This window comes from Pongo abelii, chromosome 8 (assembly GCF_028885655.2).
Source record: "Pongo abelii isolate AG06213 chromosome 8, NHGRI_mPonAbe1-v2.0_pri, whole genome shotgun sequence".
Taxonomy (NCBI): Eukaryota; Metazoa; Chordata; class Mammalia; order Primates; family Hominidae; genus Pongo; species Pongo abelii.
Genome location: NC_071993.2, coordinates 72375576 through 72403056, shown reverse-complemented (window position 1 = coordinate 72403056; position 27481 = coordinate 72375576). Strand labels below are relative to the sequence as shown.

At 50.7% G+C, this 27481-nt stretch overlaps 1 protein-coding gene and 1 long non-coding RNA gene across 2 annotated transcripts in view; one reads left to right on the top strand and one right to left on the bottom strand.

Moving 5' to 3' along the window:
• CDH23 (cadherin related 23) overlaps positions 1–27481 on the top strand; it is a 459756-nt gene that overhangs the window by 219895 nt on the left and 212380 nt on the right. Inside the window, exon 9 of the mRNA XM_054522498.2 lies at positions 3031–3109. Coding sequence (XP_054378473.2) covers positions 3031–3109 — 79 coding nt within the window. The remainder of the gene's footprint in view (positions 1–3030; positions 3110–27481) is intronic.
• On the bottom strand, positions 1965–20634 carry LOC129048275 (uncharacterized). Its single transcript, XR_008510492.2, has 3 exons — positions 20404–20634; positions 9982–10048; positions 1965–2771 (listed from the first exon to the last, which is right to left on the bottom strand). It is a non-coding gene; the product is annotated as an uncharacterized LOC129048275 (long non-coding RNA).

Below are 27481 nucleotides of genomic sequence, written 5' to 3'. Positions count from 1 at the left end.
CCACCCCAGACTGCCCTCCATTCCCCAGTCACCCCCGCCTCCCTCCACCCCACCCCCACTGCACCTTGTGACCCTCAGCAAATCCCTGAGCACTCAGCCTCAGTTTGCTCACACATACCCCCATGTGACAAAAGAGAGAGGGGGGAACCTTGCTGGGGGCCCCACACAGTGGCACATCGTAGGCGCTCCACTAGTGCCAGTTCTGCCCTGGAGGCTGCTAGCTGTCCTCACAATGCACAGAAAGCCGCTTGCCTCTAGGTAGAGATGATTAATATGGGGTGTTGGGGAGTCTGAATTTGCTGAAATTCTTGGGAAAAACCCACGTGGATGTGCATTTTCTGGAAAGAGGCCCCTGAGTTGTCATCAGATGCACACAGCGATTCCAAGCCCAAATAAATAGTAACAATCACGTTTATAGCATTCACCATGTGCCAGGTGCTCTTCTGAGTGTTTTCACGTTTATCGGCTGCTGAGGAGTGGGGATTGTGATTTTTACCCATTTTGTAGATGGGGAAAACAAGGCAGTAAGAGGTTATAAGTAACTTACTCAAAGGATTCGAGCGCATGCAGTCTGGCAGCAGAATCAGACCCTTAACCACCTTGTGGTGCTTTTCTGCTCCTCCCATCACAAACAGCGGGGCCCCTGCAGGCCTGCACACTGTAGCCTCTCTCTCGGAGCCTTCCTACTCCCTGAAATGTGGATTCCTGTGCAGGGCAGAAGCCCTTGGCCGGTCGCACCCTGGCGCACACCCCAGCTGGACTGGCTCCCCGGAGAAGCACAGCAGGCAGCGTGCCCTTGGGAGCAGGGTCGGCTCCCGGCCGAGCACAGCCGCACTTCTCCATCTCCCGTCTTTGGAAATAAATTTCAGTATATTGAAAATATAATCACTGAGCCTCTGAAACAAGAGCTGTGGGCTCCCAGGAGCCCCCATTCCTCCCTGTTAATTCCTTCTCATAACATTTCCAGTCTTTCTGGCTGCACTTGTATTAAAAGCTCAGGGTTTTATTAAAAGTGGATTTATTTACCCAAAAAAAGATGAAACCCCAAACTTTGCCAGGAGCCTGTCAGAGCTTGCTTCGTGGAAGCTCGGGTATGACTCTTGCGGGAAGAGTCCCCATTGTCCTCCTGTCCTGGAGAACCGACTGGCCTCCAGAGCCCTGCCCGCCCAGGAGGCCTCTGGGCAGCCCCATGCAGGAGCCGAGCACGGGCTCTGAGGACTGAGGGTAGTTTGGTCGCCAGGTCTCCTCCGCACAGGCCTGCACCAGCCCCCTCATGCCTCCTCCTGAGGATCACCGTTCCAGGCCTGGCCTAGCCCTGCCCTGCATGTGTGCCTGGGACATGCAATTGCCCCTGAGTACTGCTTAGTGACTCTCTGGGGTAGTGATCCAGTGGGCCTCAGGCCCAGTTATCCTAGCAGGCCAGGAGAGCATGTGGAGCAACTGCTGTGAAGGGATACCAGTGCCTGGGGAGGGTGAGGTGGGGGGTGCCCCTGCTGTGTCATGGCAGCGAGACTGGGTGGAGTTAGAGGAGGGGCAGCTTGCCCCACAAGAGCACAGGGCGTGCGTGTCAGGGAACAAGCCTCTGCACAGGTGAGGGGGATGGGGGTGCAGCACAGGCTTCAGCCTCCTGCTAATGAACAGTGAGTGGAGGGAAGTGGCTGAGGACACAAGAGCCCTTCATTAGCCATGCAGATGCCAGGGTTGACATTTCCCTAGGGGGTGGGGACAGGCTTGTCTTGCTCTCCATCACCCAGGAGAACACTGTGGCCTGGAGCCAGAGCCTCAGGCAGGCATGGTGGGCAGGCATGGCTGGCACTGGCCATGGTGTGATAGGACCTGGGGAGCCAAGTAAAGGCTGCCCCAGGCAAGGGGCAACTCAGCGAGTGGTGGCGGTGACCTTCAACCCTAAGGTTTAAGGGCTCTGTGAAGGTTTAAACAAACTCTTGTTTGTTCATTTGTTTATTCAGTCAATCAATCAATCCATCAATTGATACTTGAATGTACCAGTTGTATGCCAGGATCTCTTCCTAGGACAGTCTTATGCCTCCAAGCACTTGCCTGAGCTCTGCCTTCTGCCCAGAGCACCTTCCTCTTCATGTTCTGTCCCTGGCAAACTCCTACTCATGCTTCATGACCCATGCTGAATGTTGCCATCTGTACGACCGTTTGCCAATTCCTCCAGGTGGACTTCTCCCCTTTTTTGTACATTTCTCCATGTGAGCCATATGTGTATTCACACTCCTCATATGTGTATTCACACTCCTCATATGTGTATAGCAGCTGTCTGCTCAGGTGTCCTTGACTTCATGCCATAGGCTGTGCTCCCCAGGAACGCATTTCCCTGGCTTCCCATCCTGTTAGTTCCAGCTCCTGCCCCTTCTCCATCAGTGCTACAGAGAGAATGAGTAGGGGTGTGGGCAGAGCCATTCTAAGCAGGAATTGCCAGGCACAGCGCTGTGTGGGCCATGGTCCCTAGGGCCATGGCGGCCTCCTGAGTTGCCACCATCATCCCCCGAGATACATGCTTTCACGATTTATGCTTTCATCCCTAAAGTAATTGATCCACCATGTTCTCCTTTATTCAGACCCCAGTGAAAACAAGGTCCCAGGCTTTTTGCTGTTATTCTTATTAAGGTGGAGGGAAAGTGAGGCCAGAGAGGTGCAGCAACCTTCCTAAGGTCACACAGCAACGTGATGGGTGGTTGAGCTAGAGACCAGATCTCTTGTCTCTTCGCTGGATGCTCCTCATCTGTTCTTCCATGGTGGTCCATCTGAACAAGGGATATGGGAAGGGGAAAGGGGAATGATAACATCAGTAAGGTTGGGCCTCCCGGTGGACCCTAGGGTGTTTGCCTGGGAACTGCAGTGTGTGCCCAGGGCAGCTGATGCCTGAGCCCTTGGCACCTACTTCCTGGGTTGCCCTTGCAGCCGGGATCAGCCTGGGGAGGGAAGCTATGGGTGCCATGATAGCTACAAAGAAAGACAGCAGCCAGGGGGCCCAAACTCAAGTCCCTCCTCTCTTCTGCCCAGGGCACGACGGTGCGCATCATCACTGCCATAGACCAGGATAAAGGACGTCCCCGGGGCATTGGCTACACCATCGTTTCAGGTAAGACAGAAGGCTGCCCCTCTCTCCTCTCACCCCTCTGTACTGCACCCAAGGAGAGCCAGTAGGCATCTCAGGCTCTGAGGGCTAAGGAGAGGTCTGTGGGCATGTGGGACAGGGTAGGAGACCTGACTACAGGGACAGTCCTCGCCAAAGGGCCAGGAAGGGGACCGAGTGAAGGCAGGAGGAACAGGGAGAAGAGGTGCTGGGAAGCCGACAGAGGCTAAGCTGTCTGGGAGCTGCTTGGTGGGCACTGGGGGGTGGGCGCGTGTGCCGCTGTCCAAGGTCTGAGATGATTGGGCACTTTGGGGCTCTGGGCCTGGGACTTTGGTGACTCCCATCTAACCTCCTCCAGTGCTCTGGGTTTGTCTTTTTCTTTTCGTATTTGATGAAAAGGTGGCAGTTCTAACATCATTGTAGAACAAACAGAGCTGCAACTACAGGTGATTTCATGTTCTTTTCACATTTCCAACCCTTAGGAATTCATGTCGCATCTGGAATGTTGCAGGAGGGAACATCAGACCCCTTGCCACCCAGATGCCTTGGTCGAGCAGAATAGTGACTGACGGCAGAGATGGTTCCGGGTGACGGGATCCCTGACCCATGCCCCACCCAAAGACTGACAAATGGCAGCTCTGTTCGGCTGTCCCAGGGCTGGGTGGTTTTAGAGCACCCAGGTTGCCTTGAGTATGCGGCGACAGGCTGCTCACCCAGACTCTGGCTCTGCCCACCCCCCATACATGCCATACACAGCCTCCCTGCCCAACCCATGAGTCAGTGAAGGGTCAGCCTGGTGTATCTGGGCAGGCCAGGCTGATGGCCGAAAGGATGTCTGGCCACCAGGCCAGTTTCCACCCACTGCCTCTCCCTACCATACCCCCACATCACCAGAACTGGGAGTGGCATTGTTGGAGTAGCATCCTGCCCCTAAAGCTCAGAGGACAGCAAGGCATAGTGATCAAGAACATGGAGGAGGATGGAGTCTACTGTGCCGTGTCATTTTGGGTGGGTCCCTGTCCCTCAATTTGCCTGTACCTCCATAAAAGTGGAGCAACAAGTGTACCTACCTCAAGGTGATGTAAGGGTCAGATGATTTAACATATAAAGGGCTTAGTTAATGTATGTAAAGTACCACATAAGTGTTAGCTGTGGTTATTACTACAGCTAGCAGCTAATGCTACCTTGGGAAGCTAGGGGTTAGCTAGTAGGAGGGAGACACCTCATGTCCTTGGCAATGCAGGAAACCAGGGGTGTCGTGGGCTCCCTGGGACCCGCAGCTGCTGACATGACTATTGTTGCACCTCTAAGCCCAGGGAACCCCAGGACCCAGAGCAACTCCCAGTCCAGTGCAGGTGGTGACTGGCAGCAGGAACATGGGTTTGGGCCTCTGCACCACCCCCTTCCCCCATTTCATCATTCTGGTGTCCAGCACAGGAGCTGGTGTAGCGTAAACCCTGATATGTAATTGCAAAATGAATGAATGTCACTCTAGGGGAGTGAGTTTTCAAACTCCAGCATGCCCAAGAATCTCCTGGGGCTCCTACTAAAACTATGAAGTCCTTGGGCCCCATGGAGATTCTTCTTCTAGAGGTCTGGGATGGGCCCAAGAATGGTCCTTTCTCACAGCACCCCAGGCAGCTCAGGTGCAGGCAGTCCTCAGACGGGGATGTGAGGAAGCCAGACCCAGGAAGGAAACTGTTCTGCAGGAAGGCAGGACCCGCCTGGGAATCGAGGCCCTTTCTAGGTGGGCAGAGCAGAAGGGGAGGCCTGTCTTGGTGCTGATCTTCTTCATGAATTTTGCAAATTGAGACACAGAGCAAGAGCCTCGCAGTGACCAGGGGCTTGTGATGGAGAACTGAGGGAACACCAGTGAGCCCTGGGTGATGGAGCTGGGGAGCCAGGACAGAGCGGCAGCAGGAAGGGGGTGCTGGGCTGAGCGGGGGCATGTCTCTCATGTGCTCACAGCCTCTGGGCTGGTTCCAGATATACCCCAGCCTGGATGGAGGTGGGGAGAAGAGAGCCAGGAGACTTAGTTCAAGGTCATGCTTAGAATGGGAACTCCTGCAGAGACCCTATGAGCCCATCCTCCAGGGCGCTGGCCCATTCCAGGTTCATGCTGGGTGCCAGGCTACCAGTCCAGACCCTTGGGTCCTCTCCAGTCTTCAAAGATGGCTCCAGCCAGAACCACCTCTCTACTCTCTCCCTCTGGGGAAGGAGGCTGGATGTCTGAGTTGCTGAGCCTTTGGTGTCTGGGTTGGACTCTGGAGCTTGGAGTCCGGGCACGACTGCCTGCAGCATCTCCAGGGACAAAATCTCCTGGGACAGGCTCCCAAGTACAAACAACAGGGTAAGAAGGGAGACCCAGAATTTGAAACCACAGGGAAGGGATGTGTGTGGAGGTGAGGGCAGGAGGCAGAAACTTCTGGAAGGCCTGAGGCATTCAGCATAGCTTTATAGGATTCCCACTACCAGCACAGATGTGTCTTAAGGGCTTTTAGAAAGGATGACAAATAGGTTACCTCTCACATGCCAGCTTTGATTGATTGGTAATGGCTGCCTGCAGAGGATCATGAAACCAAATAGGCTCATGAGTGCAGTATTTAATTGGCAGAGTCTGCTATGGATGTGGCAAGAGACAGGGCCACTGTGTGACAAATATTTGCCATCCTTGCTATGTTACCACTTGAACAACACTTGCAGGGTGGCCTTAGAACTTTCTTTACCTATTTCGTGGGTGTTTGTCAGCACCTCACTTCACCCAAACCCCTGTTGGGTAATGAGAAGCTTGAGCAAAGGACAGCCCTGCTCTTTCTTACCTACCCACCCTGACTGGCTCAACAGGGCTGCCCCCACCCCCCATTCCTGGCTGGGCTGGCACAGTCTCCCTGAGAGCCATCCTCAGCATGAGCCTAAAGCAGGCTGATGGGCAGGAGGGCACTGTCCCCGGGGGAGCAGGTGGACAGCGGGCTAGGATTTGGCCTTATCTCTACTTCCTTCCACCAGTGTAGACGTGGCTGAAAAGAATATTGCCAAGGGTCTGTCTCACACACCTGCCTCTCTGGTGACATTTGGTCACAGCCCTCTCTTGGGTGGCCTGGCCATTGCCTGTTTATTGGAAAGAAGGCAGAAGGGATGGTTTATGTCACCCTGAGGGCATCTTCACAGCTGATTGCCCCAAGCTTGCCCTGAGTGCCCAGTAGGGGGCTGCCCCAGCCCTAGCTGCTCAGGAACCATTTTCCTTTGAAAGAAAGAACTAAGGGCTTTGTAGGGGGTGGGCAGAGCCAAATGGAGAGTCCTGAGTGTCACTGACATGGGTGACTTGAGTCTCTGGGGCACCCCCAGAAGCCTGGGCTGGTGGTGGGTCTGTCTGCAGTGGGTGAGGCCTGTCTGCCCCATGTGGCTGGAGACAGGCCTGAGCCCACAACGAATCCATGGCCCACAGTTAACCTGCCCAGTCCCCTGAGGCCCTGTCCCCTCCAGGCTGTTTATCAGCCCCGCAGCTGTGGGGATTTATGTCTGCACACCAGTGCTTTCCCCATTACTAATGACCCCTCTGTTTTGCCAAGAACAAAGAGGCCTTCAGCGCTAAGTTATGGCCCCATTGCCATCAATTTGTTCTCAGCCCCTTGTGGCCAAACTGAGACTGAGGAATGACAAGTTCTTTCCCACAGAGGACCTGGCATGGGCCCCATCTGCTCCCTCAGCCTGTGCCTGCCCTGCCACCCACAAGTGGCATCATTTTCTTGGGGGCCTGACCAAAACAGAGTTCTGCAGGGTTCTCCCAAAGGACTGCCCAGCCTGTGGTCTCAACAGACACCCCCTCTGGCCTCATCCTTCCTCTGCCAGATAGTCACAATCCTCCTTCAAGGGGCAGCTGCACTTGCCCCCCCAACAGAGCACTGAACTTGGAGTCAGAAGTTGTGGGTTCAAGACCCAGCTGTGCCACCTGCCAGCAATGTATCTGAGCAAGATGTTCAACCTCTCAACCCCGTGGTCCTCGCCCATGGAACCGGGTTAATAATCCACACATGGATGAGAGGGTGCTGAAGAGACTCTAAAGGGCCATAAAATATTAAGGATTATTAATTGTCAAGGAACAAGCAGGACCCAGGGGTCCTTGGGACTCATTCATTCATTTCCTCCTTTATTTGTTTGAGCACAGGGCGGTGGTTGAGAGTACAGGCTCTGGAGCCGCTGTCCATGGTGGTGACCTATAGCTGTGCCGGCCAATGCATTTGCCCACGAGCCCATGTAGCTACTGGGCACTTGAAGTTCGGCTAGTCTGAATTGAGATGTGCTGTCAATAAAACACATAGGATTTGAAGACCTAGTGTGCAAAAAAAGGTGATAAAATATCTCACTGGTAATGTTTTATATTGATGACATGTTGAAATGATAATATTTTGGATATACTGGGTGAAATACAAAATATTATTAAAATTAATGTTACCTATTTCTTTTTTGTGGCTACCAGAGAATTTAAAATCACCCATGTGCCCATATTCTATTTCTGCTGGTGGCTCTGTTCTAGAGTTAGGCGGCCTCGGCTTAGCTTCTGCCACTGACCAGCTGCATAACCTTCTAAGCATCCGTTTTCCAATCTGTAAAATGGAGATAACAGTCCCTGCCTCACAGGCCTGTGGGGGTTTAGTGAGCTGAGCCGAGTCAGCACTCAGAAGAGCACCTGATCTCGTAGCTAAGGCACTGAGCAGCGTGGACTCTTCATTCCCACCCACAGTTGACTGAGGGCCTTCCCTGGGCCAGGAGCTGTGCTAATGTCCTGAGAAGTGGTGGAGACCAGGGCACCATCTTCGCCCTGGGAACCCGCAGTTTGGTCAGGAGACAGACCTATGCAGCGGCAGCTTTAATACCTCGGTGGAACTCTGTGAAGAGGAGGCACAAGATATGCTGATGTTGACATGGAGTGATGGCTCCCTGGGGGCCCGTTAGACTGTTTTATCTACTTCTGTGTGTGTTCAAAAATATCCATGATAAGAAGGGAGAAAAGATCCTTGGGAGGGGGTGCCTCACCCACTCAATGCAGGGTGGGGAGACTCCATGAGGAGAGATCGCAGAAGCCAGGCACTGCAGGAGAAGTAAGAATTTGCCAGAAAGAGGGGCGGACAGGCAGAAAGAACAGTGTGTACAGAGACTCTGCAGTAGCAGAGGAGCCACATTCATGCATCTGCAGTAGCTCAGCGTGGCTGGGCACAGTGCACAGGGGAGGCGGGGTGGGGGTGGGGGTCCGGTGCTGAGGCCGCAGAGGGAGGCAGGGCCGGCCATGCAGCATGTGGAGTGCCCGGCTCAGGAGAATGCCAGCCCTGGTCCTGAGAGCAGCAGAGGGCCACCTGCGGGGTCTTGGGAGTGGGGTGCGTAGTCAGGATTGCGTTTGGGAAGCTCACTGTGGTCAAGGTGGAGCAGACAGGTTGGGGGACAGCAGGTAGGAGCAGGTAGGGAAGAGGTCGGGGTGTCCAGCTGAGAGACAGTTGCAGCCCCGACTGCCCAGCCACAGGCCACATTAGGAGACAGAGGCCAAGGGGGGCATGGAGGCCTTGGAGGAGGTGCTGATAGGACAAGTGCTGTGGGTGAGGGCAGAGCTCTGTCCTCTTTTCATGTTGAAAAGGCTTAATCTCTTCTTGCGGCCCACATCCATTTCCCCATCTGCTGTCGTCTGCAGCTCAGGACCATCCCCCAGAGTGAGGGGAAGAGAACCCTGTTTATTGGGTACCTGCCATACACCAGGCACAGCCTGGACACAAGTTATCCCTCAAAACAGTCTATGAAAGAGACATAGACAAGGAAAGCAAGGCTCAGAGAGTTTACATAGATTGGCCAATAGTCACAGCTACTAAGAGGCAGAGCAGGGATTTGAACCCAAGTCCGTCAGGTTCCAGAACCTTCCAGTTTCCATGACAACCCACTAGTTCTCAAAGTGTGCTCCCCAGAGCAGCAGCAGCAGCATCATCTGGGAATTATTAGAAATGCAAGGTTTTGCATCCCCACTAAACCTAAAGAATCAGAAACTCTGTGGGTGCACCCAGGCAATACTGATGCTGCTGGTTTGGGGACCACACTTTGAGAAGCTCTGGTCTAAAGGAGCGTGTGTTCTCAATGGTGACAAAATTTTTTACTGGGGAAGATCTTACTCTTTTAATGTATAAAGCAGATTTACATTATATCCATGGTGTTGACATTTCATGTCGGGGGAGGAAAGCAATTACATAAAAATGTCTAAAGTGGCTCCTGGGGCAAGGGGTTAAGTGGGGTGGGTGACGATGAAGAGAAGGTTGAGAAACACAGGGCTAGAATCAAGGGTAGGTGAGAAGTATCAGGCCGAAACCCCTCACTTTCAACTTTCAAGGCAGTGGCCTCACTTCCAGGTCACACTGGGGCACTATGTTAGTGAAGGACAGAGCCTTCCCTTGCTTGTCTCTGAATTTTATTTTAATGCTACCCAAGTGAGGAGGTACACTGAGTGCTTTAAAGTACACTGAAATACATGAAAATACATTGATTGCTTTGAAGGGAAGTCTGTGTGTGTGTGTGTGTGTGTGTGTGTGTGTGTGTGCGCAGGGAGAATAATCGCATACAGCCAGACTTGCACAACCTCACACCCCCCACATATGCCAATAACTGAATCGGGCCCCTGGCCATGGCCTGGTGGGGGACAGCTATCATAGGAGACCATCGTGCGAAACACTTCAAAGCCCTTGTGATTAAGCTGCTTGGCATTTTCTTCCCCTGAGAAGTAAAAACTCAGGAAAAGCAGAATTGCTTTGGAAATCTGAATCGCACGCCACAGCTCCTGGCTTGGGGTAGCACAATGGCTGCCTGGAAGCCCCAAACATCTCAGGGCATCTTGGGGAATGGCTCACCTGGCTGGAGCCAGAGGTCACCAGGAAGGAGTCCAGGGCAGATCAGAGAGGGGTGGCAGGACATTTGCTAGAAGACAAAGAAAACAAAAGAAGTAGGTTATTGAGTGCAGCTGGGGCTGGGGAAGTGAACGCGGGGTCACCAGGAGATTCATCTCATGCAGTTTTGGGTGGATTGGAGCAGGAAGCACTGGAATGAGGGCGATCTGCTAACAGGCTGTGGCTCTAATCTGTCCTTGCTGTGGGGAGGTCTGGGGGTCATTGTGGTGACGTACAGGAGCCGAGTCAGCAGGCTCTGGTGATGTACTGAAAATAGATGATGCAGGAAAAGGAGGAGACAAAGAAACTACTAACGTCTGAGTCTAGGTTTCTCGGATCATGGTGGTGGCCTAGGCAGAAAGGGGCATATTCATAGGAAAAGCCTGTTAATATCTGTGAATGCCACCCTAGACCCACATGTACCAAAACACCCCATTCTTCATCCATGGCAGACATCACTAATTGATCCCAGCACAAAGATGGGCCTCCAAGCCTTTCTTACCTGCCCTCTGGCAGCCACTAGCAGTTGAGAAGCATTCTCTCTCGAGCTGGAACAAACCTGCTGTCCAAAGTGTAGGTTTAGCCCATTTGTATCCTGTAGCTCTCTTCTTTCAAGAATATCTAGGGACAGAGCCTCTAGAGGGTTTTTAATTTAATTATACAAACACGCTGGCCTATTGTTTACAGTTCTCGCCCACCATCATGCTAAAACAGCAATAATGCATCACACCAACACTCACTTTCTCCTGATGAGCCACCGGAAAGTCTGCACTTCTTCCTTCCCCCTGACCTTTCTCCCTCTTCTCTCCAGGGTGCGCTTCCTGCCAGCCGGCCTCTCCTGATGCTCTCATGAGCCCGCCTTTGTGATAAACCAGTCTTTACAGCCATGCTCATGATTCCCTGTTCTTCCTCCCTCCTTTAATGAGGTCCTGTATGTTCTTTGTCAGTAACAGCGGCTTGCCTCTTGCTTCCTTCCCATAAATAACACTGGTGGGTGGACTTTTAAGAGGTTTCACTGAAGCACAGTCTAGGACTCTCCCTTTCTGTGTCTCGTCTTCCCCATACCCTCCCCATGGGCAGGAGTCTGTCTCTGTCCCTTGCTCGGGACATAGAGTGCTGTGGAAACACCCTCAAGGCCTCCCCCTTCTGCTAGACCTGAGTCCACTTCCCCAGCTGGGCAAAGCATGGACTGCACGGGCCCTTTTTATTGGCCCACTCAGCTCAGGGAACCACATCTCTGAGCCAGAGCCATGGCTGAGGCAGCTCTGCAGGGTTGGGGGGGTTCTAGCTCGTGGCTGGAGGTTGTTTTGGTGGGAGATTCTGGTTACCCCATGTCAACAGGAACTTGTCTTTTTTTCTTTTTTGGTTCTTTTCTGCTTTTTCCTCAATCTGTAAGATAACTACTTTTTATTGACTTTCAAGAGCTTTGAGATCTTTGGAGGAATATGAAATTAGCCGCCATTTAGTTTGCATTCTCTTTCTATTTTAACTTGGTCCGCCTCTGGTACACAGAATTGATTTAAACGTAATTCTTGGCTCACGATTAACATTGGTCCATGTGTAGCTCTCTTTTGTTTCATTCTTAGCCTTAATAATATTGTGGATGCCTGTGAAACTCACCAGCCCACCTAGAGCAAGACCATCACCCATGCCTTACCTCGCCTTAACCACACTTTATTCATGTCTTACCCACACCTTACCCTCACCTTACCCACATCTTACCACCTATGTGTTCCTCCTCTACCCCATTCCCTGCCTCCCGTCCCCCAGAACCACATATTTGAATCCTGCATTCTCTTACTCTCTTCCTTTTGGGAAATATCTTATCACATATATGTGGATGACATATTGCTTGGATTTAGTTGTCTTTGAACTTTATTTCACAAGTATCATGTTATACATAGGCTCCTGGGACTCCTATTTTCTCCTCAATAGTATATAGCCAGGACTCATCCATGCTGTCAGGTGGGTATTGTTTTTCATGTTTACTATGCATATTACTCCATCGTGGGAAAATACTGCAGTGTATTCATCCATTTCCCTGTTGATGGGTTGATCTTTGCTATTACAAACTGTGCTGCTATGAACATCTGTGTATCTCTCTCTGGATGTGTGCAAGTTTGCCTTCAGCTACATACGTCATCTCTCACCCCCATCATAACCCCCAAATGTGGCTGGCTAGAGCCATTTAACAGATGAGGAAGCTAAGACGCAAAGAGCTCATGAAACATGTTTAGGACCACATGGCAAATGAGCGACAGATCCAGGATTCAAACCTAGACCTTCCTGCTTCTAAAACTCACATTTTTTTTCTGCTATTGTTTGCTATTCTGCCTGAGAAGCCAAGGGATTCATGTCAGCCTGGTGGTCTGCGTGCGGGAGTGGAATATTAAGATTCATTCAATCATTCCTTTATTCATTCATTCATTTGTTCATTCATTCATTCAGCTAGCCAATGAGTACTTATTGAGTGGCTACTGTGTGCCAAGCTCTATGCTAGACCCTGGGGACCAACTGTGAACTGAAAGCCACCATCACCACCCTCATAAAGTTCACATGTTAGTGGAGAAAAGGGATCATAAATAAATCAGCAAAGAGAGTGTTTCCCCGCTGTGTTAAACATCAGGAAGAAAATACCAGGGTGAGGAGAGGGTACCTAGGAAGGCATCTAGGAAGGGGATTTAGGAAGGCTGGACCAGGGAAATTTCAGCTGCCTGCATCCGCCTTTCCAGGTTATGGGCATGGGAGGAGATCCTCGTAGCTCCCACCTCAGAAAAGGTCTCCAATATCTTCTGGGGGCTTTGAACCTGAGACGAGCCCCTCTAAACAGCTCAGATTCCCAGCTTCCTTTTTCATCTGACTCCCTGGATGACTGCTTAGCTTTCAAGGCAGCCCCCAGCCGGGGCTAATCTGAAATAAAAGTTTTTATTTATCTAGCTTGATACCTGGTGCAAGGTTAAATCATACAAAAGAAAAAGCAATAAGAGAGAAAGATTAAGCATAAGGCGCTGTCTTAGGCATGCCCTTTTGCAATATGGTTACAAAGATATTAAGCCTGAAGACACCCACAAACAAGTCCACATTGCTATTTCCTTGTCTCTCTGGGCTCAGCTTAGCCGCTGCTAGAGCAGGAAGGATGACAGAACTCGGCGGGGGCCGTAGGAGGGAGACCCCCTGGGGTACCCTGCAGAGAGGGTGAGCAGCCAGATGGAGTTCTAGTTACTCAGCCCATCAGCCACCTCCCACCCCACGCAGCTCTGATTCATGGCTTCCCTGGGGAACAAAAACATTGACATCTGCACCTACGTTTCTATCAGCGTGTCCGTGTCATCAGTATTTATTATGTGCCTACCACGGGCAAGGCACCCTGGGGAGAGAAAGCAGGCAAGAAACCTTCATCACAATCCCTTCCCACAGTCAGCCTGGGCTCAAATCTCAGGTGACCTTGAGCCGGTTATATCCACCTGTGCCTCAATTTTTTCATCTGTGAAATGGGAATATTCATAGGGTTATTTTAAGTGTCAGATGAGTTAATACAAGTAAAGCTCTCAAAACAGTGCCTAACACATAGTAGGCACACTTTATTATTATTATTTATTATTATTATTAGCATTTAAAAAAATATAGTCTAGTTGATGACAAACGCAAACAAGAAAAACAATGCCTGCATTCCTCAGCCTGTAGGTATTAATGCGGTCTCTAAAAATCCTGATTTCACTGACTCGTGGCCTCCCTCCATGTCTGTATAACCCTAAGACTTCAGCTCTCTATAAAATCCCCACCAAATATTGCAGAGGCACCTACAGGGTGGGGAGGAGGCAGTTCCCCTGCACTTTCTAACTGCCCTGCCAACTCTCCTGCCCTCATCCCTCTGGGTGTTCCCTGCACAAAGCCGCTGGAGGTGGGTAACTCACCAGGCCCCTGCTGTAGGCACCCTCTCTAGCCCCTGAAATGGCCCAGCATCTCCTGGGCACCCCATGACCCTGGAGCCAGATGGATTGTGTGCTCATCCCCCTGCTGCAGGCTGCACTTGGGATCTGGGTCCCACAGCCCCACTGCCTGAGCTCTGTGCACTGCATGCCCCTCCCCACTCACACGCGAACAGCTCCCCCAGCTCCAGTCTGCAGCCCTTCCCTCTATAGGGCCAGAAAAGGCCATGAGGACACCATGCCACCCTCCTCACCCATCTTTCCTACAGAGCCCATTGTTTAAAGCAATTTTTATTTTGAGACAGTCTCACTCTGTCACTCAGTCTGGAGTACAATGGTGCGATCTCGGCTCACTGCAACCTCCGCCTCCAGGGTTCAAGCGATTCTCCTGCCTTAGCCTCCCGAGTAGTTGGGACTACAGGCACCCGCCACCACACCCAGCTAATTTTTGTATTTTCAGTAGAGACAGGGTTTCACCATATTGGCCAGGCTGGTCTTGAATTCCTGACCTTGTGATCCACCCACCTCGGCCTCCGAAAGTGCTGGGGTTACAGGCGTGAGCCACCATGCCCAGCCTAAAGCAATTTTTTTAAAAGAAGGAAGGAAAGGAGGAGGAGAAAAGAAAGAAACAAGAAGAAAAGAAAGCTTTCTTTTAGCCAAAATGTCAGCTTACTTAAAGCCCACCCACCCATTCCCCAGACATGTCCAGTACAGACCCTAGGGAGAACCAACTATGCAAATAATTCATCATGGGTGCCTGAAGCATGGCATATGTAATACACGCTTTAGGAGGTTAGGAAAGGGTTTGTTCTCCCCAGGAAAGGCAGCCCTTGAAGGAGGGTTTGGGGAGATGGTGAGGAAGAAGGGTTGCCACCCGCAGGGTAGGGTGTGAGCACACGCTCACAGGACCTTCCCCCAACCCCCGCCCTAACATTCTCCTGCACGTTGGAACTCACATTGGGAAAGGTTTGAATGCCAAACTAGGGAGTAATAATGACATCATATTAATAGCTACCACTTCTTGGATGTGTGGGAACAGATCTAAATGTTTTACCTACATCAACTCTTTTAATCCTCTCAATAACCCCATGAGACTGTCCTATTACTGTTATCCCCATTTTACAGAGGAGGAAACTGAGACCCAGTTGCCTAAGATTTCATTGGTGGTAGGTGATAGAACCGGATACTGAACCCAGCAGGCTGGCTGTAAGCCCATTTTTCTCCACCGCTCCCTGCCCTGAGCACTTGAGCGGGCTGCCGCAGGCTGAGAATCACTGGGTCTACCTCTGGACTTGGCTAAACTTCCTGTGCTCCTCCGCCACCTTTCTCTCTGCCTCTCCGTCAAATCCTCTGAGTCAGTTAACTGGCTGCCCCCATTCAAATATTTGACCAATATCCTGGAAACAAAGATTTCAGAGCAGATATTTTCAGACATTCATTGAAGTGAACAAACATTCTGGCACAGAATGAAATTATTGCTCAACATCTGATTCTGTCGGGCTGTGCCCCCATCCCAGCCTTACCCCTCCCCACCACTTGAAGGCATTTCTTTTTGGGGGCAAGGTGGGTGGAATCAGGCTGCTTCTGCTTTCTAGCTCACTGCCCCTCCTACCCCCTTCGACTGCCAGTGTGTGAGGATCTCTCTGCCCTCACTTGTAGGATCACATCATTGAAGCACTTTTGAATCCATAAAGGCAGATGCTGAAGGGCACTTCACAACGATGTCTGGCAGACCAAGGGTTATTTTAAAGGGGCTTATGACTAGTTTTTCTTCATAATGACAGTGGTAGTCCCAAATGTCAGCAAAAGCAATTTAGTTGAGATTGAAAGGAGCACTTTGCAAATGAGGGTTTGAGTCCCTGGGATGCTTTCAGTCCTCTTTAGAAGTCTGTAGGAGCTGGGTGTGGTGGCGTGTGCCTGTAGTCCTAGCTACTCCAGAGGCCGAGATGGGAGAATCACTTGAGCCCAGGGGTTCGAGGCTGCAGTAAACTAAGATGGCCCCACTGCACTCCAGCCTGGGCAACAGAGTGAGACTCTGTCTCCAAAAAAAAAAAAAAAAAAAAAAAAAACCAGTCTCTAGGGACTAGGGAATTGGCCATTCGTGGCTCAGCATGTGGCTGGCAAGGTCTTAATGTGCCAGCTTCCACATGGGTGGTCTTGAGGAGACAGACAAGACTATATAATGGAAACTGAAAGTGTAAAACCAAGCCACCAAGAAGCTTGAGGATTTGCTACAGAGGTAAACCTATGAGAAATCGCTCCTCCATCACAGCATTTGCTGAGCGGCTGGTGCTGTCAGTAAGTTCCTGGGGGAGATCAGAGGAGGCTGAGAGGGCTGAGGGCTGGAGCAGAGATGAGGATAACAGCTTCACCCGAATGCTGGCTCCCCAACTGTAAGATGATATTCCCAAGGGATGATTTTAAGTGGTGCGCGGGTGGGGTGTGAAATAACATCGAATCACACGAAGAGATGGTTATTCCATTCTTGATTCTCTTACAGAATTTCCATTTCTGTCAGTTCTATCCAGGAAAGGGTTCAGTTGGATGCTCATGTCTTTAGCACCTCTTCAACTGGGCTCGTGTCCCCACTGGACACAAGGAGAGCTGCTGGAGCCTTCAGAGGCCAAGCTGATGCAGCTAACCATGGAGGCAAACCACACAGGCTCATCTCCCCATGTTACAGCCACCCTCTACACATGGCTGATGAACTGGTTCTCCATGTGTGATACCCTTAAAGAGTTTTTTTTAGGATGATGTTTAAAAAAATTAAAGAAAACTGCTAAACAAATAATCATAGAAGTTTCATACATATATAGGAGAAATTGGGAGGCTGGCATCCACATGACTGAAGATCAGGCAATGCTGATGTAGGAGTCATCTTGACTTGGGCCTTTCCTTGACTGACTTTCCTTCTGAGAGTCACCTCAATGCATGTGAAGGGCTCAGAACAGCTCCTGGCCCAGGGCAGGCGCTCAGGAAATGCCAGCTCTCTGTTGGATGGAATGGCCCTTGGAAATGGGGTGCACTAGCACCCACACGGCAATGTTTTTGGCGCTGCTGCTGGGACTGAGGTGTGGGTTGGTTAGGTGGCAAGGAAAGCATCCCAAGCAGGAGAGGCTGTGATGAGCAAAGGCTTAGAGGGAGGACCAAGGAACATTTAAAGGACAGTGGACAGACAGACCAGACTGCAGAAAGGGAAAGATGGAAGATGAACAGACTGACCAGACTGCAGAAGGGAAAGATGGAAGATGATTTGAAGGGTCTTGGGCCAAGCTAAGGAGTGTGGATTGTTCCTTTCAGGGCATCTGTGTTTATAAGAACCCAAGAGCTCTCAGGAGCTCATGAAAAGGGGCTTGCTGTGAGGCTCAGGGTTCCCATGAACATTCTGAGCTGACCCTCCTCAGCACTGGGTCTCCTGGCTCAGGAACTAGGAATGAAGCTTGGATGTTTTCTCCTTTCCTACAGCATCTGTATTCATTTCCTATAGTTGCCATAATAAAATGCCACTAACTTAGTGGCTTAAAACCACATAAGTTTATTCTCTTACAGTTCTAGAGGCCAGAAGTCTGAAATGAGGCTTATGGGGTTAAAATCAAGGTGTCAGCAGGGCTGGTTCCTTCTAGAAACTCCAGGAGATAATCCCATCCTTGCCTCTTCCACCTCTTCTGGTGACTGCCAGCATCCCTTGGCTTGTGACTGCATCATTCCGATCCCCTCTTCCCTGGTCTCATTGCCTTCTCCTCTCCTGTAGTCAAATTTCCCCCTGCCTCCCTCTAATGAGGACCCTTGTGATTACATTTAGGGCCCACCCAGGCAATCCATGCTAATCTCCCATTGCAAGATCTTTAACCAAACCACATCTGCAAAGTCCCCTTTGCCATGTAAGTAACATGCAGAGGTTGCAGCGTTTCAGACCTGGGTGCCTTTGAAGGCCATTCTTCAGCCCACCACAGCATCCGTGCCCTCTCTGAGCATCTGCCTCTCTCCACTGGCTCCCTTACAGTCTCACCTGGGCCATGATGTCTACACTGCCTCTTCTTCGCGCTGCTCTTGAAATGCCCTTTCAGCTGCTCTCTCAGCTGCCAAGCACCTCTATCCTCTAGTTATCCCATTCTGAGTTTCCTAGAGGGGTCAGATTGGCCAGCTCACCACCACAGCAGTGTCCACCACAAGCCGTGGGAGCTGGCAGCCTGAGATGCTGTCCCCTAGGCAGCCGGTACAGGAGAGGGTCGTGGGGCCATGCATGGGGCAATACATCTAGAACACTTTCAAAGATAGACAGACTGATGGGACAGAATAGAGCTCTTAGAACCAGACCCAGGTATAAATATGGGAACTTGTTATATGATAAAAGGTGGCACCGCAAATCACCGAGGAAAGGATGACTTGTTTAGTAGCTGGTGTTGGGAAAACTAGCTCACCACATAGAAAAAAATAAAGCAAGATCCCTACCATACACCATATACCAAGGTAGACTCCAGATGGATTCAAGACCTAAATGTGAAACGTAAAATATAAAGCTCATAAAAGGAAATGTGGGGGTATATCTTCGTGACCTTGTAGTAGGAAAGGACTTCTCAGCACCCCCGGAGCACATGCCATAGAAGAAAAATTGTTCCACATCAAGGGAGTTCCAATTCAATCAGAATATATAGACAAAGTTAACGGCAAATGATATATGGGGAAATTTTTGCAACAATTAAAACCAAGGAACTAATAGCTAGCATATATAAGGAATTCCTGCAGATCGAGAGGAAAAAGTTGGAAAATCCAATAGGAAAATAAGCAAAGGATATTCATAGAGTGGGAAACCCCGATGACTGGTGGACACATGTAGAGATGCTGAAACTGACTAAAAATCAGGGAAATGCAGATGGTAACTGCAGTGACCAACCTATTCACACCCCACATTGACACAGGAGCCAAATCCTCCCTGTTTTTGTGCAGCCTGCAAGCTGAGAATGGGTTTTAAATATAACTATTTTTAGGCCTGGTGCAGTGGCTCACACCTGTAATCCCAAAGCTCTGGGAGACCAAAGCAGGTGCATCACTGAGGCCAGGAGTTTAGAACAGCCTGGGCAACGGAGTAAGGCCTCATCTCCATGGGTGTGGTAGCCCATGCCTGCAGTCCTAGCTGCTTGGAAGGTTGGGAGGATTGCTTGACCCCAGGAGTTTGAGGTTACAGTGAGCTATGATCATGCCATTGCACTCCAGCCTGGGCGACAGAGTGAGACCTTTTCTCTAAAAAGGATAAAAGAAAGAAAGATAAGTATTTTTTCCATTGATCTGAGGGTAGTAAACATGATCTGTGAACTCCAGTTAAGCAAAATGTTATCCCCCGCCACAAAAATTCCATTCTTCTCATTAGCAGGACTGTAGTATAAAAAATTGTGCTCAATTATTATTATATTTTGAATTCCTCAAAAATGTTTGTGGAAATTTGTTTTCTTTCTTCCTTTCTCTCTCTCTCTCTCTTTCTTTTTGACAGAGTTTCACTCTTGTTGCCCAGGCTGGAGTGCAATGGCACAATCTTGGCTCACCACAAACTCCACCTCCTGAGTTCAAGCAATTCTCCTGCCTCAGTCTCCCGAGTAGCTGGGATTATGGGCAAGCACCACCACACCTGGCTAATTTTTGTATTTTTTTAGTAGAGATGGGGTTTCTCCATGTTGGTCAGGCTGGTCTTGAACTCCCGACCTCAGGTGATCTGCCTGCCTTGGCCTCCCAAAGTGCTGGGATTACAGGCATGAGCCACCGCGCCCAGCCTGCTTTCTTTCTAGTATCAACATAATGTCCTTGATTTGGCCTCTTGACCTGCAAAGTTTGAAATATTCACTATAGCCTTTTGAAAGAAAGTTTGCTGACCCCCACACACTCTGCATCAGTTAGAAGCCACATGCTATCACGTTGAACCATATAAAATCCCCATTTTTGTAATGTCAAAATGATTTAGTGTCAGCAATTTGTTATGGTTCAAATTCATAGATATATATACAGCAAAATAGATTAATATTTAATTTACCCACAGGGCAAAATTACTGACAGGATGTGCCCTGAGAAAGGGCTCTGGCATTAATATACTGAGATATCAGCCAAGGGCTTGGGATCGCATAGGTCCAAGTTTAAATCCTGGCTCTGAGTTCAGCTGCCTGTGGGGCCTTGACAAATCAGTTCTGTAAATAGAGTTCAAAATACCTACTTCGATGAGGCATTGCACAGCACAGTGCCTGGCATATAGTAAGTGCAGGGTAAATTACTATCGATCACGAGTTCATTGACATCACCTAGGGAAAATGGCTGCCTTTCATTGTACCATCTTGAAAGCAGGCCACTTTGGAAGAGCAGGGAGGAGCCTCTGCCATCCTATTTCTCTAATTAGTCTGCCTGTTCCCCTCTTTTCCATCTTATCGATCTTTCTATATCCCTCCCCTCCTTAAAAACTTATCTTCACACTCACCTCCCCCAGGAAGTCTTCCCTGACCACCCGCTTGCATCGTCTACTTAACTGACAGTAGCAGGTTCGTCGCCCCCATTCTATTTCCAGTGCGGAGGTGCATGCTCACTCCACCATCCTTGGACCCCGTGCCCAGGACAGTGTCAACTCTGGCATGGCCACCTGGGTGGCCTGGGGTCCACAAGCATTTGTCCTCTTTGACATTCTTTCCCTTCCCGCCGTGGTAACCACTGAATCCCTGGGAATCTGCAGGTCCCAAACACACGGCCCTCACAACCCAGAAAGGAACCATCCTTTCCCGAGGGGCATCCCAAGCACCTGCAGGGGCCTTCCCCTGTCATCCGCCGAGACAACGCTCTGCGGGAGGCATTGCCTCCCACTGCACCCTGAGAACACGGAGGCCCAGCCTCGATGTGGCCTGCCTGGGACTGCCCAGGTTGTGTGTGGCACTGCCAGCAATTGGCACCAAACCACCCACACCCATATCCAAGGCCTTTCTCTCACACCCCAGCCACTTTCAAGCCCAGAGGTGACAACGTGACTCCAGTGTCCCTCCTGTGAAATCCTTCTCTTTCTCTTACCTCTCCAGGGAAACTGAAGCCCGCACCAACCGACTTTCCTCCATGGTCCGTGTGATTCAGAACTGCTAATTGAGGCTTGGCTCTGGGCACCCCTCTGTGATTAGCACTGGTTTTCCCTGGCACCAAGGGTGGCGCCTTCTGCCTGGCTCTGCTCAGGGGTGGTGGGAGGCACACGCCTCAGCAGTGGGGAGAGACTGGCCTACAGTGAGAGAGAAAACAAGCCCCTTGAACCCCACTTCTTTGCAGCCATAATTAGGATGTCGGTGGGATCCCACACAAGGATGTCATGCAAGGCCCTCTCTTGAGGTTGCATCTTACACTTACAACAAGCACTATCAATATCCCTATTTCACAGATAAGGAAACTGAGACTCAGAAAGGTAACATAACATGTAGGGTCATGCTAGGCCAAGAAGTGGCAGAGCCAGGATTCGAACCCAGGTCTGCATGAGTCTGAAGTCCTCAGGGACCACCCTCCTCATTGGATGGTCGTGACAACCCTGCTATGTGCAAACCCTGCCTCTACTATTTCCATCACACAGATGGGTAAACTGAGGCTCGGGGAGCTCAGGAAACTCAAGGCCGTATGGTTGGTGAAGTGATAGATACTGGCTGGCCCCTGATCCAGCCTTTATTTTTGGTCCACTGTACACAGACCCTTCCCTTCCACGCCAGCACCCCTCTCCCTCCAGTGTGGCAGCATGAAGGGTAACCAGGAGAGGAGTTGAGGGTAGGGTTGCTCTGGATAGACATAAGAAGCAGATGGGAATGGGTCACAAAGTTGTTGGGTGGGTCACAAAGGGCCAAGTTGCAGAAAGTGCTGGAAGCCAGGTGGACTTGCCGTGTTGGGCAGGAGGGAGCACGTAGGATCTTACAGGAGGAGTGAAGTGCTGAACTGGCACTCCACAATGCCCCTTGCCCAGCCCACCCCAGGGCCTGCCTCCCAGTCCCGGTCCCCACCTCTCCGCCGCCCAGCGCTCCCTTCCTCCGTCCCAGGTTGGGGACATTGGGTCGCTGAGGTTAGGTCTTTGTTTGAAGGACAGATAATTAATCCCACAAAGTAATCCCCAGCACACTCTGGCAGATTTATGGAGATCGCCTCTGTCCCGGGAACTCTGCCTCATCATCTTTCATTTCCCAGGCAAAGCGAGTGACTTGTTATATCATAGGCCCCACGCCAATAGGAATTTCATTTAGGGGAGTTCTCCAGGTGGAAGGAGATTGATAACCCAGGCCTGGGCAGGAACCGATAGCAGTCCTGGGGCCAGGAGGGTGGGGAGCAGAGCAGGCATCACCAACTCCTCTGTCCCCTTGCTGGTCTCCGTCTTTCTCCCAACATGGGCCTGGTTTCATGGACCTCACCTGTCACAGGCCACAGGGACCCGGATATCATCCAGTTGAGCCTTTCCAAGCCCCAAGATGAGAAAGCAGAGGCCCAGAGCGTGAGAAAGGGACTGTTTCCCACCCGGCTCTTGGGGCTACTCTGCCCCAGCTGTCCTCATCATTACTTCTCCCTCCTCACTCCCCACCTCATCTGCCCTGAAGCTGCCACAGGTACAGGGCTGTCAAGGGCAGGGGCAGGGGCTCTTCAGAGCCTGCCATGGTGGTCCTTGGAGCCTACCTCCCAAGGAGGCTCCTTTCAGTGCAGGAGGGCAGTAGGGATTGGCAGGACCTGGCAGCTCATCCACCAAGCAGTGAGGAAGGAGAGGCGTGGCCCTGGGGGTCAGGGCAGTTGCTTCCGGTCTATTGGCTCTGCCTTTAGCTTGCTAGGCAGTTTAATGGCTACCATTGTCCACCTTTGCAATACAGGAGTTTGGGCTTATTTGATAATTCATAAATATTTATCAGGCACCTCTCGTACTCACTGCTGGGGATATGGCCATGAAGAGGACAGACAAAACTGTCGCCCTCAGAGCCTCTCTTCCAACACACTCTGCTGTATCCACACTCCCGCCCCACCCCCACCCTCAAAGGCGGGGTAGGCCCAGGCTGTGGGCAACTGGGAAGGGAGGAGAGGGCCTGGGCACAGCACAGAGAGTAGGGGTTGGCGTGGCAACGTGTAGGCAGGCACCAGCACCAGCCTTGCCAACTTGGCAGCTCCATGTCGACAGGGACCAAGCATGGTGGGGCTGGCTCCTTTCTAAGGCTCCACCCGGCCTTCGGTAATTAAAGCCATAAGTCATCTTCCGACGGGAGCCTGTAGGCTGGGGAGGCCACAGCTGGCCTTGCTTGGGGTTTAGTGCTGGGAGGGAGAGTGAGTACATCTGGGCAGAGGTTTGTAGAGGGAGCTGAAGATCAAAGGCTGCCCTCCGTTCTGGCCTAGGCTGGGGCAGTGTTTGGGCTCTGAGGCTCTGCTTGGTGCCAGGAGCAGTGCCAAGAGCTTCCTCCACAAGCAAAGAGTTTACTTCCTCTTTTCTATGAGTGCTGAGTCTCAAGCTTGCAAACATCCCAAGTGATGCCATCTATCTCCAGCAGGACCCTTTGCCCCGGTGCCCCTCCAGGAGGGCCTATGCCCAGAGTTTGGAGTGGGAATGCTATAGGGTGTCCATTGCTTTAGGGCACTTCCCAGAGCGCCTGCCTCCCCTCCTGCCGAGAGACTAGGGGTCTGTAGCCCAGACCAGCTGATGGGGAAGGAGGCAGGGCCAGGAACCTGTGTAATTGAGAAGGACACCAGGCCACGCATCTGTAGGGTGGCCCAGCAGGAAAGACCCAAAAGTCACTCCTGTGACTTCTCTTTTTCAAAAAGTTGGCCAGAGGCTCTGGAAAGATTTGGGTTGTGGAGCCTCCTCCCTGGTTGAAAAGGCAAGGACGTCTCTCTTTTTCCTGTTTCTCGCTTGCTCAGCAAAAGTTTCTGCCTGTGTGAGCCAAGGGATGGGAGCGTCTTGGGACATCCCTCCCTATCTGGCTGGGCTCATTCATCAAGCATTCTCTGAACTCCTACTTGGTGTGGGGCACTGGGCCAAGGGCTTGGGACATAATATGACATCTGGGGCTGAGCCTCCAGCTGGGAGGATGAGGGCATTCTGGAGGCAGGCTGCCGGGATGAAATGGCCAACCACCCACCCTACCCCACACTCCACCCCACATCCCAGCCCGGGACCCCTGGCCTTTGTCAGAGAAGCAGGGCTAAGTTCACTGGCAAATGTGAAATATTAAATTTTTAGAAAAGTACAGAAACCAACACAGCACACCCCCATGTATTCACCGCCCTGATAACATTTGTTGACATTTTGCCATATTTGCTTTGGATCTTTTTTGCTCTTCTTTTTGTTCTTGTTTAAGAAAGGAAACATTGCAGCTATTGTTGAAGGCACCTTTTCTTTGATTTCAATCATCTCAGAGGTCTGTTCTGTGAGCACTGAGTAGAAAAGGTAAAAACCTCTGATGCTGACATTGGCTTCAAAAATGGCGTCCCTGACTTGAATGTGGACTGTGTCTTAGGTGACATTGAGGAATAATTTATTTTGTTTAGGGTGAAAATGGCATGTTTTGTTGCATTTTTGAAAGTCCTTCTGAGAGATGCATACAGTATTTAAAGATGAACTAGAATTTCCTCTGTTAACACCGTGAAAAATTGGTAGTGTTGTGGGGGGTGATTTTAAGATAAGATTGGCAAAATTTTGATGATTGTTGCATCTGGGTGACGGTACCGAGAGCTTCATTGTGCTCTTGCCTCTACTTTTGTGTTTCTTTGAAATTTTCCATAGTAAAACTTTTATGTGTGGTCCCCAAAGCTTCTCAAAGCAGACCAGAGAGCCACATCTGACCTGTGGCCTGGACAGGAGCCCAGACTTGAGCCAGACTTCTGGTCCACCCATCTGGTGCCAGTTCTGCTTCTAACGTGCTGTGTGTTGTTGACCAAGTTACTTCTCATCTCTGATTCTCAATTCTCCAGGAGTTGAAGGAAAAGTTGGAACCTGCTAGGCTTTAAGCATCTTTCCATTTTCTACCTCTGACACTTGACACACCTAACTTGTATGCTCAGAGACTCCACTGGAGGGAAACTGTGGGAATAGCCCCATTTACACCTTCAATTTCTTTTTTTTTTTTTTTTTTTTTTTTGGTGAGACAGAGTTTCATTCTTGTTGCCCAGGCTGGAGTGCAATGGTGCGATCTCGGCTTACTGCAACCTCCGCCTCCCAGGTTCAAGCGAATCTCCTGCCTCAGCCTCCCGAGTAGCCGAAATTACAGATGTGTGCTACCACGCCTGGCTAATTTTGTACTTTTAGTAGAGACAGGGTTTTACCATGTTGGCCAGGCTGGTCTCAAACTCCTGACCTCAGTTGATCCACCTGCCTCGGCCTCCTAAAGTGCTGGGATTACAGGCATGAGCCACCGTACCCGGCCACACCTTCAATTTCTTCAGTAGGATGGCCCACTGATGCTTTAGGCGATAAGCTTTGCAAAAAGGGCTCTGTGGTCAAATAAGTTAGAGAGACACTGCATCACAATTTCCTTGTGCTGGCAAGTCACAATGCCCATGAGCACATTAAGGGCTCTGACAACTCCAGCAGTGAAGATGTCTGTTGAGCATTTCCCAGATTTGTTTGACCACAGAACTTTTTTGTTTTTTTTTTTTTTTTTGAGACAGAGTGTAACTCTGTCACCAGGCTGGAGTGCAGTGGCACTGTCTTGGCTCACTGCAACCTCTGCCTCCAGAGTTCAAGCGATTCTCCTGCCTCAGCCTCCCGAATAACTGGGACTATGGACACGCGCCACCACGCCCAGCTAATTTTTTGTATTTTCAGTCAAGATGGGATTTCACCGTGTTAGCCACAATGGTCTTGATCTCCTGACCTTGTGATCCACACGCCTCGGCCTCCCAAAGTGCTGGGATTACAGGCGTGAGCCACCACGCCCGGCAGACCACAGAACTTTTAAAAGTTGACCTTACCTATACCCCATGGTATCAGAGTTCCTGGGGAAACCCTGGCCTTTCTGTTTTCAGACTGGGGGCTCTGGCTCTGTAGGACAAATTTGCCATCTTTTCTCATAAATATGATGACTCTGATTCATACTCACTCGAATCCAAGATGTTTGATGTTTTCCACATTGCTGAGTGGGTTTGTGCTTAACCAAATCTGTAGTTTTTTTCCTTCAGTCATGCCCTGACCAGAAACATCTGCTTTGATGTTACACTCTGAGTCACTGACCAAATGCCGGAAAACCCTCCAATATTAGGAAACTGGGCCTGGCACAATCTGCATCCTTTCTGGTGGAACCTTCTAGAAGCATTGTTTCTAGGGAGGAGTAGGAGAAAGAATATAGGCATTGGCATTAATGGCCATGGGTTCAAATCTCAGTGCGACCACTTACAAGCCTTATGACTTTTTCACCTCTATCCTCAGTTTACTAATCAATGAGGTCTAACATTTGTTGAGCACTTGTGATGTGCTGGACATTGTGCTGAACTAAGTAGGCTTATTACCTGCTTTTATCCTCACATCAGCCCTGTAAGATAAGAATTACTCCTCCCCTTTTTATGGTTAAAGAAATGAAAGCCCAGAGAGGATAGATAACTTGCCCACGGTCACACAGCTAGTGAGAAGTAATGCTGAGGTTTGAACCCTGGTCCTAGCCACTGCAATATTTGCCCCTTTCAAAAAGATCAGATCTCCCATGGCATCTTAAAACTGAAAACGTCCTGGGAATCTCCAGATTCCCTGAATCACCAGACCCTGAACCCATCCCTCAGGGCCCCCTTGGAGGGTAACGGGGTGCTGGTAGTGCTGGACTCCACACCCCATCATCTGCTTCAGCCAGGGCAACTAGCTCTGATTTTGGCTGTTTTCTATACTGGAGCTCTGTGTGAAATTTTGTCTGATAAAAGAATCTGCTACTGAAACAAAGACATTTGAAAAACCACTGCCATAGAAAAGCCCCCTCTTTTTTAAACAAGAGAAAACCCTGAGGCCCAGAGAAGTGAAGTGACTGGCCCAGGGTCACGGCTGTCTTCTGAGCCCCAGGCAGATCTCTGTTCTGCCTTCAGGCATTGGAGCAGGGCCTGGGCTGGGGGGAGGGGGAGCTCTGCAGCCCCCAGGGGACCCCCCAAGGTCGGTCATTCGGGCTGGTTCGGCCAACTGGTGGCCAGTTTCTATGAAGATAACTGTGTCTGAGGCTGGCTCCCTGAACCTCGTCCGACCACATCTATTTCTGGGCTGCAGAGTCCTGACGGAGCACAATTTGATTCATAAATTACCCGGCTCAAGGTGTGTGTGATGGGTTCTCCTTCCACAGATTTGAAAGTCATTCACTCTGGAACTTGCAGCACTTGGGGCGGGAAGGTGGGGGCAGCCGAGGCACTGTCAGGATTAGTGTTCATGGAGGAAAGGTGGCAGGGAAGATGGAGAGGGCTCAGAGAATCAGTGAGAGCCGCTCTGTACCAGCTGTGTTCTCCCAGCAGCCCCAGGAGGCAGAGTCTGTCAGTGTCCCTCTTTGGCAAGTGAGGAAACTGAGGCTCGAAGGCAAAGTCACTTGCCCAGGGCCACATAGCTGGAAGTA